A 13390-nucleotide genomic window follows, 5' to 3' on the forward strand; every position below is an offset into this window, starting at 1 on the left:
AGGGGATGTTCCCCGACGTTCCGCCCCATTGGCTGCCGGGTCTCTTGCCAGGTGAGTGAGGCTTCCTTCCAGGGATTCCGGGCGGCCTGCCTAGAGGTGCAGCTTGAAGAGGCATCGGATGAGGATGTCTGTGATCCGCGGCGTGTTTAGAAGCGGAAGAGTCCCGTCTGCTGAGGTTCAACGCGCTGTCGGAGTTCTCATCGTCCTCCTCGTCCTCCTCCGAGCCGAACTCGCTGCTCTTCTCGCCTCCGCTGTGCACGTCCGCGTGTCCAGTCATGGCTGTCACCGAGCCCGAGGACTTGCCCATGGGCGGTGGTGGAAAATGAGCGGGGAAACTAGGCGGCAGAGGTCCGGAAGACACGGCTACGGAGAGAGGATGGCCGAAGTTGAGCGCCGAGGAGGAGACCGGTGTAACCGGTGGCATGTGAGGCCTTTGAAGTTGGTTCACTGTCGAATGATGAGGTGGACTGTGAGGACTCTGAGGGTTTCTCATGGATTTTCTGTTCTGCATCAGCTGTTCCGCCGGCGGAGGCGGTGGCAGAGGTGGAAACGCCGGTATACCGATCGATCCAAGCTTCCTGAAGTCGAACGGTTGCATGCTTTGCAGTCTGTTGAGCGGTGAGACGGTCAGATGAGAGTCCAGGCTTCTCGGTGGAGAGTTGACGGTGCTTGTGACACCGGGGTTACCGGTGGACGCGGTGGAATAATGTTTCTGCGCGGTCGGCGACATGGATGGATGAGAGACAGAGGGCGGAGGTGGCGGCGGGGGCAGAGGCGGAGGCAACCTGGAGCCTGGCGGCGGCAAGCCGCAGTGAAGCAGGTGCAACGGCGGCGGTAAGTGTGCTAGTGGCATCGTCGGCGGCGAAGGTCGTCTGCTTGGTGACATAGCATCCGTACCCGGCGTCCCGGCGGCCAGCAGCAACTGCTGCACGAACGGACGCGTCTCGGCGAACCTGAGGAACTGCTGCAGTACCAGCGGCTCCTCTTCAGGAGAGCAGATGCTCCATCGGTCCAGCACCGGGCCGTTCTGCGAATCCTGCAAGCAGAAAGATCGAGGTGGTTGGTTAGGTTTTTTAGGTTAAGGGCACTTTCAGTTAAGTTAAGCGAGGCTAAAACAGAAAGACCAATAATTTCGGTTACTTTTTTAGGTTAGGTTTAGATACACTTTGGGAATTAATGTAAGTTTCAAGTGAATATTGGTGTATTTTCAGTACTTTCTTATTCTGTTGGCTACTATCGAAGAGAACCTTGAGTTAGGTTAGGTGAGGCCGGAACAGAAAAATGATTATGTTCGGTTCCACTTTTACTTTAGATTTAGATACTTGGTTACTTTTTTAGGTTAAGTTTCGATATGATTTTGAGGTGTTTGTTGATGCACTTTTTGGGTAGAGTGTTTTAATGCTTTGTTGTTCGGTTTGCTATTATTGAAGAGAACTTTGAGTTAGGTTAGGTGAAACCGTGTTTGGACACATTTTTACGGTTAGATTTAGATACAGTTTGGGAATCGATGCAAGTTTGAATGCTTTCTCATTTGGTTGAGCTGTTCTTAATGAGAATTTTAGGTTAGCTTCAGTTACATCGGTTTGGGTAAATACTAATTTAAGTTAGATTACATAAACTTAGCTTGGTGAGTTTAGTTTTTTCAAAGTTAAGTAGACAAGGGTTGGGCAAAGTTCTTCAGAACAGTTGGTCTATAAATTCTAAATTCCACAGTTTTCTTGTTTTCTGCAGCGTAGAGTTTCGAGATTAAAGGGATTTATCGTGACACTTTACGCGGAGATATAGAAAAGGGTGGTTTTACGAGGCTAAGCTGTATAAAGGAACTGTAAAGAAAACGACGTCTCGAAGGAAGGCGTAACAATTATTCCGGAATAGTCTGGAATCCGTAAAGGCTGTAAAACGTATTAGAGATGAACTCTCGGGTACATGCCGCGCGCAACTCACCGGAAGTCGTTTCGCTTCCTCTTAAAATTCCAGGTTTAACGTTCGATATATCGTGTTTACAGAAAGTCACGGTTCCAAACGAACGATCTTGCTCGATTACGTAAAAATTTATCAAACTTCCCACGCGATTCCCAAAATTCCGTTTTTCTAAGAGAAAAAAAAATATTCAGGGAAATTCGGTATTTGTAGCGTTTCTATTTTCGGTTTTCCAAATGAAATAAATATTTAGAAATTCATGTATTTTGATATTAAAATAACAAAGATATACTTTCTTTCCTGAGTGTGTAATTCTTGTTTCCATTCAATTATCGCTCATAACAGGTGTTACAATAATACCATTTTGCTTTTCCTTATTTTTCACCAAATTTTCGACTCAACATTTCCTGTTGCTACACAATTAGTATATCAAAATTTTCAATATTTCTCCGCCAGATGAAAATTCCTCCACTCGACATTTCCCACTGCTAAAGAATACTTACACAAGGTGCTTATTGTTCAACTCAATATTTTCTATTGCCACAAAATTAGTATATCAAAATTTTCCCACTTCTAAGAACTACGCAAACCAACCCATTACTTCCCAATCCTCGATTTTTGTCTCCACGCGTCCACGACATATAAAACTGTCCAGAGCGACGTCACGAGTACCGAAGGAAAAACCGGTGAAACCGTGAAGAAAAAAGCTCGCGTGTCACGGACGTCCGTGGATGAAGCAGCACAGCGTAGCGGAAATTAGCACTGCTACCGTTTCTAATAAATTTCCCCCGCTTCTCCGCCGACTCGACAATTTCCATACGTTCTAATTGAATACGGTGGCCAATCAATTACTAATCCTACGCTTCGATACCAACGGCCATAAATTTCTCTTTATTATATTACTACATTTACTACAGGACACGTTTAACAACCGAGGAAATGCCCCGCTTCCCGTGTCGAAACGCGGTGAAAAACCCGACCTGTTTTGTCCGTGGAAGGCCGCACGGTTACGTGATCGATTCGGGATTAATAACAATTAGTGTCAGCCGTCCTAAGAAGGACTACTCAGAGTACCCAAGCTTGTGCTTTATACACCTCTTCAGGCCAGTTTCTACTCTCTATCGAAGCCACCATCCGGCAGAACAAGTCGGAAAATGAGCGACGACGCTCGACCATGCTTGAACCCCAACTTGGCGGAAACGGATTTTTGCTCTTGGACTTTTTCCATTTCTAGACGTTAGTAAGGATGGAACTAACGTCTGTGTACCGGCAGAACAAGTCGGAAAATGAGCGAGGACGCTCGACCATGCTTGAACCCCAACTTGGCGGAAACGGATTTTTGCTCTTGGACTTTTTTAATTTCTAGACGTTAGTAGGATGGAACTAACGTCTGTGTGAAATTTCAGCCCGAAAAAACCAACAGCACGGCTTCCAGAGACGGGTGAGGAGCGGTGTTCACCCATCCTTCTTACGGTCGCCGGCCCAATGTATCTTGACTTCGGTGATCGAACGGGAATCGGTAGACATGCACGGCTACGGCCGCTGGTACGGGATTAATGAATAACCGAGCCTAATTTATGCCGTTTAGCACAATTAGTTCTAGGTGAGTTGTCGCGACGGAACTCGGTCCACGCGAGTTTCTTTCGAGCGATCTTTACTTCAATACGTACGATTGCTGGCTGTTTTTCCGAGCGAATCTGTGTAAACGATCTTGTAAATTTGACGATACTGCGGAAGGAATTTTATCGGGCAAATAATGAAAAATTTGTGCAGAATTTTTCAAATTCGGAGAATAACGGCCACCGGTTTTCTGAACTATCGCGGGTAGGGCGCTTTGGCGTTCCACGTAACAAATTGGTGACAGCATCGATTAAAATAATTTTGGAAATTTGTAATATTCGTTGAGTGATTCTTGCAGAGTTTCAGTCTCAGTTTTTGTGGAAACAGACGGTTTTGGGGCGAAAAGGGGGTTTTACGTGAAAAGTAGAGACGCCAGGGGGTTCAGTGTAATTTTAGAAGATAGAGGAGAGAATTCTGAATATATCTTGTCAATTTATACAATTATTGAACATTGAAAACCATAAAATTTAATAAGGAGACAAATCGACGACGAACGTGATTATTCGTATACTCTGTCCAATTTAAGAATAACCTCGCCTCGCGCATGGGACGTGCCTAAGGCAGGGCTGGAACGTCCAAACCGCCTACGTTTTTCTCCGTCTTACCCTCTGCTGCGCTCTCTGTCTATGCGCAGAACGGACGAGAATCGGTCCGAGAGCGAGGTTACTCTTATTTTGAACGAAGTGTAGAATGTGAATCTCCACTGTGTAGAATCTCCAATTGATGGGTTGTGGCCACCAAGTGTCTCCAAAACGACCGTACGCATGATTTTCTCTGTTTAAAATTTGCCAATACGAAGATGTCATCTTTTTCTCCTCTGCGAGAAAAGTACAACGAAAATATTTTCTACGAAAGCAAGAATGAAAGGAGACAAAATGTGAGCAATTCGAATAATTCGCAATGTAGGAAATACTCGGCACAATCTGAAATTCGAATATTCGAATTCGATTCGAGTATTTGAAATATTCGAATTTCGATGGGGAGTGTGCAGAATTACAATTGAATTATTCCATAAATTGTAATTACAAAGTAACTGAATTATCATTCCGATTCTCCCGTCCAGATACAAAGACAAAAAAGAATTCCTTCTCTCTCGAGAGAGAATTCAATCTAAATATTCCCACTGTTCCGCACATGTCAATTTTAAATAACATTTACTAATTACGGGTACAATTGGAAAGTCGATCGTGAAAGACGTTCCTCTCGATTCCGATCATCGGCGGAACCGCAGAGCAGAGCAAAAACGAAAATATTATCACGGCCCGTTAATCGATCGCTAAGAAGTGCTCTTGACTTTTGACGGAGCGCCGCAAAAGAACGGGTGTATCGAAATGAGGAACGCGAAAGAGAAACCGTTGCGACCTTACGAGCTGCGGCGGAACGCTTTCCGGATCGATTGTCGAAGGAAACGCGACCGTCGACAATGAGCTTATATATATGGTAGATATAGGTAAATTTAGGTAAAGAAGCAAGTGGAAAATTGAAACTGCGTTGCTATATTTTCTATACAGAGGAGAAACTAGGTAGGTGTTTTTCTCGAATTAACCATGTCTTCACGGTTGTCGGAGACTTAACGGAGAGAAGAATGTGTGTGGTCTTTTGGAGACACTTGGATATGGGTTATACGAGTCGGTGAAGATTTCAATAGACGAGCTATTCGAATAACTCGGATTATTTCGAGTAGGAATTCTTTATTCGGATCATTCGAATTTCGAATATTCGAAATGTATAAAATATCCGTACTAATCTGAAATTCGAGTATTCAAAATGTAGGAATTATGCAGTACAGCCTGAAATTCGAATACTCTTAATTAGACTATGAAATTACAAACCGAATTATCTGAATTACCCCACTATTCAAAATGTACGAAATATTCGAAGCAATCTGAAATTCGAATATGTGTTCACAATTAAAATATGAAATTACAATTCTAAATTGAAATATTCGAAATCAATCCCGAAATTCGAATTATTCGAATTATCTGAATTACCCCACTATTCGAAATGTACGAAATATTCGACGCAATCTGAAATTCGAATATGTGTTCATAATTAAAATATGAAATTACAATTCTAAATTGAAATATTCGAAATCACAATCCCAATATTCGAATTATCCCACTATTCAAAATGTACGAAATATTCGACGCAATCTGAAATTCGAATATGTCTTCATAATTAAAATATGAAATTACAATTCTAAATTGAAATATTCGAAATCACAATCCCAATATTCGAATTATCCCACTATTCAAAATGTACGAAATATTCGACGCAATCTGAAATTCGAATATGTCTTCACAATTAAAATATGAAATTACAATTCTAAATTGAAATATTCGAAATCACAATCCCAATATTCGAATTATCCCACTATTCAAAATGTACGAAATATTCGACGCAATCTGAAATTCGAATATGTCTTCACAATTAAAATATGAAATTACAATTCTAAATTGAAATATTCGAAATCACAATCCCAATATTCGAATTATCCCACTATTCAAAATGTACGAAATATTCGACGCAATCTGAAATTCGAATATGTCTTCACAATTAAAATATGAAATTACAATTCTAAATTGAAATATTCGAAATCAATCCCGAAATTCGAATTATCTTAATTATCCGAATATTCGAAACGTACGAAATATCCGGCACAATCCGAAATTGGAATATTTCTAATTAAAATATGAAATTTCAATCCGAGATTCGAATTATTCGAATATTTGGAATGTAGGAAACAACCGACACAATTCGAAATTGGAATATGTACTCATAATTAGAATATGAAATTACAATCCTAAATTGAAATATTCAAAATGACAATTCCAAAATTCGAATTATTCGAATTATCTGAATCATATCCCACTATTCAAAATGCACGAAATATTCGCCGCAATCTAAAATTCGAATATGTATTCGTAATCAAAACGTGAAATTACAATCCTAAATTGAAATATTCGAAATCACAAAATTCGAATTATCCGAATATTCGAAACGTGCGAAATAGTTGACGCAAACCGAAATTCCAATATCTCTAATTAATATATAAAATTCCAACTCGAAATTGAAATACTCGAAATGACAATTCTAAAATTCGAATTATTCAAATATTCAAAATATACCAAATATTCAGCACAATAGAGTTTAAAAACGTAGATACATCTGATTACGGCGAAGAATAATTATTTTCCATAATAAATCGTTATAATTTGAACTTAAATAGAAGAACGGCAGTTTCTCGCGGTAGAATCTAACAGTTTTGGCGGAGATCGCGGGGACGTCGTGGACGGAACGTGACGTATCGACGGCTCCTTCTAAAATCAGGGTAGCCGAGCATTCGCGGCTTGTATATTTACGCATACCGACGGGCTCGACGTAACGCAGGACGGCAGAGCGCCGCGACGCTTTTCGCGTCCCGCTGTATATTTCTTCAAGCACGCACACGCGGCCGCGTCGCGACGCCACTCCAAATCCGTGGCGAGCGCCGTCGCCGCCGCGAATACGACCAGCTCGAGAGACTTTGTAACACGAGACACAGCCCGCCATTTTCTCTTTGTCCTTCTCCTTCGATTCGTTCCATTTTTGCATACTCTATTTGTACATTTTTCCTCTTTTTGCTGATGAAATTTCAGGATGGTTTTTACCAAGTGGAAATTTGTATTTTGAGTGGTTCTGGTTGATAGAGAAGGTTATCATTTTTTCTTTGCCTTTTTTGCAGACCAAAAAAATTAGCTGCTAAAGTCGAGTTTTGGTTGTTTTTGGAAAAATAGAAGATTTTTGAATTGTGGATGTTTTTTTATGAATTGCAAATTTGTATTTTGAGTGGTTCTGGATGATAGAAAAGGTGAATTTGGACCATTTTCTCTCTGTCTCTTTTGTGGATCGTTAAAAATGACTGCAAAACTCGAGTTTTGGTTGTTTTTGGAAAAATAGTAGATTTTTGAATTGTGGATGTTTTTTATGAATTGCAAATTTGTATTTTGAGTGGTTCTGGATGATAGAAAAGGTGAATTTGGTCCATTTTCTCTCTGTCTTTTTTGCAGACTATTAAAATTAGCTGCTAAAGTGGAGTTTTGGTTGTTTTTGGAAAAACAAGATTTTTGAATTGTGGACGTTTTTTATGAATTGCAAATTTGTATTTTGAGTGGTTCTGGATGATAGAAAAGGTGAATTTGGACCATTTTTTCTTAGTCTTTTTTGCAGACCAAAGAAATCAGCTGCTAAAGTCGAGTTTTGGTTGTTTTTGGGAAAACAGAAGACTTTTAAATTGTGGATGCTTTTTTCACGAAGTGGAAATTCAATTTCGAGTGATTTTAGACGATACAGAGGATAAATTTTTATTATTTTTCGCGGACCGTTCCAACCGATTACTAAAGTCAAATATTTATTGTCTTTAGAAAAAGAAATTCATGATTTTTGGGTCCTGGATGTTTTTCACGAATGGAAATAGAATCGTCAATGATTTCAGATAACAGAAGTGGTGAATTTCTACCATTTTCCTCTATCCCTTTCACGAACCATCGAAATTCCCCACTAAAATCAATTCTCTATCGACTCAAAGAGGGAACAACTGAAAAACTGCGAACTCAAACTGAATTAAGAACGATGTTAAGGCGTATCCTGTAGCCGGATTTATGGCAACGAGTCAAGTGGTCGCAGGCAAACATCGTTTCCTCAAAACACCACAAGTGTTTTATCGCGTTGCCTGCGACACTTAGTGCCTAGGACCAGACCCTGCCATAAATCCTCGAGTCTCCAAAGCGAAAAATAGAAAAGTGGCCCGCGACTTTTGCCAACGTCGATGGGCCACTTGACTTTAACAAAGTGTGAGATCAATTCGTTAGGAAAAAAGTATACTCTCTGTCGCGTAGCCAGCTCGGCGCGCTACCTTCAACTGCCTTCTTGTCCCGGGCCCGGGGCCCGCGGGCCTCTTCTACGCTTCGCTTTTCGTTCACACTCGCTCATGCCGCGCCAGCACGCACCATACACGCACTCACGCGTGTCGGACCCGGTCGCCGGCGGATCGGTCACCACGGAAGTCTAGAAAAGCGGAGATTCCACAGGATTCCCGCGCATCCGTCCACTTTCTCCGGCCGTTGTTCACCCCAGCCTAAGATAACGCGCTAAGGGCGAAATGGAGGGAGGTTGTGTAGTATGAAGATTGAATGGTCGTGTTGAGTCAGACCCAACGAACAACTTTATATAATTTATTCAGAGATCCACACCGCTTCGCATGCCTCACCCCTCTCTGCCTCCTCGCCTGTTTTCTCGCCTCGCCCGTTTCCACCACGACCGTTTCCAACTCTCCTCGTTGATCGTTCCTCAAATGTCCAGTCTTCGTTTGTCCACGCACACATACACACGCGACACGCTTCGACCACTGGCCTACTGACGTATTGGCAAACCGAGCGATCAGCCGGTTGCCCGTGAAACCATCGCGCTAGCTTCGTGGATCGCACACACACACGCAGCCAATGCGGCCCTCTCTCTCTCTCTCTCTCTCCTTCACCCTCGCTCTCACTTCCACTCCCACAGTTGCGATGCACCGGAGTAAACTGATTTTAGAAAAGGAAAAATCACCAATCAGGGTGTTTTTAGGAAAATGGGAGTCTTGGTCGAGGGAAACCGCAGAGACTCCAGCAGAAACACTTTGCAACCCGCGAGAGAAACACTTCGCACTTGGCAGTAGGCTCTGTACCTCGAATACCTCGAATCTATGCCTCGAAGAAACTGGTCCTTCGTAGCCTTAGACCATTAGTCGGCACACGCGTGCCAAAACCGATCGAAAGATCAACCGCATGCCCTAACAAACGATTCTGAATAATTTCAATCAAACCTCTTGAAAATTAACGAAACAGCCGAAGAATCAGACGCAAACTCTTCGTACACAGGTGACACTTCATCCCGGACGCTAACGAAGCTGCAGAAATTACCAGTGGAGAATTACCGAGGACGCTGACCTCGCAGGGAACTGAATTTTAACGCGGAAGAATTTTAACACGATCCCGTCAAGTGTTTCCTTAAAAGATCGTTAATCAATTGTGGGAACAAGAAAACGACCAGCGAAAAGCCTCTAATTCCGTGGCACTCCGGTGCAAAACTATTCCGCCGGGGAACGAAGATTAACATTTCATTAAGCAACGTGGTAATAAAAACGTCCCGCGATTTCTCGTCCCGTAGACGGCAGGTAAACCTCCGAACAAACAGAAGGCGGGAAAAAAGTGGGTATAAAAACCAGACGAGGTAAAAAACCGCGAGAAATTTTCCGAAACGTCTCGACGACAGGAGAAAAAAAAGAAGGAAGGTGAAGAATGGGATAAGTAGTTAAGGTTAAACGTCTTCTAATTCGACGCGTTTAATGGAACTTCCGCTGGACACGTTTCCAGTGAAATTTTGTAACTCCAACCTGGCGAAAAGGAATTTAACGTGTTCGATGAAAATGTAGAAAAAGTGGAATGGAGAATTTGTAAGAGAGCCATGAAAAAATGATAAATATCCACGAAACGTGGAAAATTTAGAATTTGAAGAAATTGCGATTACACTCGTTGACTATGAAACACATAGACTACGGGCCAAGTGTTCGGAATCACTGTGCATTGCAAGTTGCACGAAGAAGAAGTTGCAAGTTGTTCAAGAAGATTAAATCGAGAATCTCCGATAGAAAAGCATGAAAAGAAATTATATTCTGTAATAAAATTATCCGCGAAACATGCACAATTCGATGAATAATAAAAATCTTCGACTTTGAAATACATACAGGGTGTCCCGTAACTCCTCGAACACCCGGAAATGGGGGGTTGCTGGGGTGATTCTGAACAACTTTTTCCTTTACCAAAATGTTCTTTGAAGCTTCGTTTTTGAATTATTAACGAAAAACACTGGCCAATCAGAGCGCGCGCAGAGCCCGCGCTCAGGGGCGGAGAACAGAGGCTCATCCGCGCGCGATCGAATAAACGCGTACGCGTAACTTCTCGGTTATCGGTCGCTGTCAAAAATTTTGACTTTGCACCGCTATTTTTATAAGGCTTAGAGAAATGGATTTTTGCCGTCACTTTGATGTTTGTATAAATTTTTGAAAAAACTGCAATTAGTCGGAATCGCGAAGAAAATAGCGAAGGTCGTTTTTGCAACTTTTCTATCTGAGCTCGTAATGAAAATCTAAAAAATACGTTTTGTAGATCTATGTCAATTGTACACGTGCTGAAAATTTCATCGAAATCGGTTAATGTTGCTATGAGCTACAAACGGTTAAAGATTGTGAAATCCCTGAGCGCGGGCTCTGATTGGACAGTGTTTTTCGTTAATAATTCAAAAATGAAGCTTCGAACAATATTTTGGTAAAGGAAAAAGTACAACTTTCACCTGAGTAAATTTTCGAAACGAAAAATCACCTAAATTCACAAAAATTACCTACTTCCTCACATTAAATTACCTAATTCAAATTACTTCCACCTGAGTGAATTCTCGAAACGAAAGAGTCAGTTTCCCTCGAGAAATTCATCTCTGTCACGAGCTCACCTGCTCCCAAGCTAAACCCAAAACGGTTAACCGTTGAAAAACGCCGTAAAACGCGTGTGTGATCATGCGACACGACTCCCTGGGAAAGCACGGTTCCTCCATCGAAAGAATTTCTCGTTCCCTGGAATCCTTCCACTTTCACCTTTAAACGTCCCGAGGGAAAAAAAACAAAAATCTAATAGGTTCTCCATGTCGTTTACCGGCTTGGTTTCCGGCTAGCAAAGCGACCAAATTGTTTCTTTCCATTTACAAAAGAGATTCCCACGCGGATTTTCCTCGTGTCGAGGCTAGAACCACGTTCGACGGAGGAATTGCCCCGATGGTGGACAGAGACACAAGAAGCGTTTCGTGCACGGTGGTTGGTTCGCACGTGTGCGTGACCAAGAGAGGTCCGTGGAGTGAAAAGCGGTTCCGCGAAACGGCTAAACTGCGCCTGGGTTACGTGAAAGGAAGGCCTAAACGGCCGCGTCTGAGAACGTGGGACCACGAATTTCATTCCGCACGCGAGAGAGCCTGATAGCGATACAGTCTGGTCCACATTCGGGAGCTTGGGAAATTTCTTTCTTCGGTTTTTTTCTGCTTTTGCGACGTAGCTGGGTTTTTAGTCGATTTAGTGCGGGTTTGTGAAGGGATGTAAGTTGTTTTTTTTACTTAACCCCTTGCACTCCTCGCAATTTTTCACACGACCTACCGGAAACTCTGAATCATTTTTACTATGGGCTACCAGTTACTCGGAGACTGTTTACAATGGCGCGAGTGGACCTCTGTGGAAGATACTTTGTAGACGTTCAATTTTCCTTAAAAATGTATCTTACAGTGTCGCCACGGCGGCAACAGAGTGCAAAGGGTTAATAGAGGTGTTTTTCTTGTTTTTTTTTTTAGGGCTTGAGTGTTTAATGTTTGATGGGAAGAACGATGATGGGACTTTGGGAAGATTCAGAGTGAAAATGAAGTTTTCTTTTGGGTGCAGCGTGATTTTTAGTGGATTCGTGGAATTTAGTGGTGGAGTATCTTTGGTGCAGATTTGTGAAGGAAGAATGAAGCTCTCTTTCTTCGTAAAATAATTTTTCTTTTTTTCTTTGGAAGGTTCGAGTCTTCGCTATTTTATGTAAGGAATGATAAGAGTAAAAATTAATTTTTTTTTTGGGCGCAGCGTGATTTTTAGTGGATTCGTGGAATTTAGTGGTGGACCATCTTTGGTGCAGGTTTGTGAAGGAAGAATGAAGCTCTTTTTCCTCGTAAAATAATTTTTCTTTTTTTCTTTGGAAGGTTCGAGTCTTCGCTATTTTATGTAAGGAATGATAAGAGTAAAAATTAATTTTTCTTTTGGGTGCAGCGTGATTTTTAGTGGATTCGTGGAATTTAGTGGTGGACCATCTTTGGTGCAGATTTGTGAAGGAAGAATGAAGCTCTCTTTCCTTGGAAAATAATTTTTCTTTTTTTCTTTGGAAGGTTCGAGTCTTCGCTATTTTATGTAAGGAATGATAAGAGTAAAAATGAATTTTCCTTTTGAGTACAGATTTGTGAAGGAAGAATATTACTCTTTTTCTTCTTGAAAAAAGGTACTTTTCCTGTTTTCTTTTGAATTGCAGAAGATCCAGAGTAAACAAAAACTTTGCTTCTGGAGAATTAATCGTATAAAGTATTTGATGCAGCTTCGAGATGGGAAAATTCATTAACGAATTGATTAGATTGGAAGCTCTTTTTTCTGTTGGAAAAACAACCACGTTATTTTTGAGGCTTTGAATTTAAAAGAAATACTCTCCTTTTCTATGATGGTTTGAGTCCTTAATATTTGATATAAAGAAAAACAACGAATCATTAGGGAAAGTTCCGAATAAAACTGAATTTTCCTTATTTCCAGGTGGTTTCAGTTTCAAATATTTGACATAAAGAAAAACAAGGAATCATTAGGGAAAATTCCGAATAAAAATTTGTCGTCTTTTTAATGGTTCGAGTCTTTAATATTTGACGTTAAAAGGAACGATGGTTTATCAGAGAAAATTCCGAATAAAAATTTTCCCTTTTCTCTGAAGGCTTGAGTCTTGAATATTTGACTTAAAGAAACACAGTGAATCATTAGGGAGTAATACCGAATCTTCCTTATAAATCCACCGTAACTTTCAGAATCTCACTGATAACAAATATAGAAAGGAAAATCACACTCGATTCCCTCCCGAAATTCCAAACCCTCCAACCAAAAAAAAAAAAAGACAGTGAGATTTGTGAAAAGTAAACTGTGAACAATGGCCGCAGTGGACGTCGAGAATGGAACGGTTCAACGTCCTCCTGCGTCTATTATCATTATCATTATCCCATCAGCGGT

The 13390-nt window shown here is 41.4% G+C and overlaps 1 protein-coding gene across 1 annotated transcript in view; it reads right to left on the reverse strand.

Moving 5' to 3' along the window:
• LOC108571489 overlaps window positions 1–13390 on the reverse strand; it is a 53451-nt gene that overhangs the window by 2736 nt on the left and 37325 nt on the right. Inside the window, 1 exon segment of the mRNA XM_017933545.1 lies at window positions 2–1036. Within this exon segment, the coding sequence (XP_017789034.1) occupies window positions 2–886 (885 nt within the window). The 5' untranslated portion in view covers window positions 887–1036.

This window comes from Habropoda laboriosa, unplaced genomic scaffold, assembly GCF_001263275.1.
Source record: "Habropoda laboriosa isolate 0110345459 unplaced genomic scaffold, ASM126327v1 scaffold40, whole genome shotgun sequence".
NCBI classification, from domain to species: Eukaryota; Metazoa; Arthropoda; class Insecta; order Hymenoptera; family Apidae; genus Habropoda; species Habropoda laboriosa.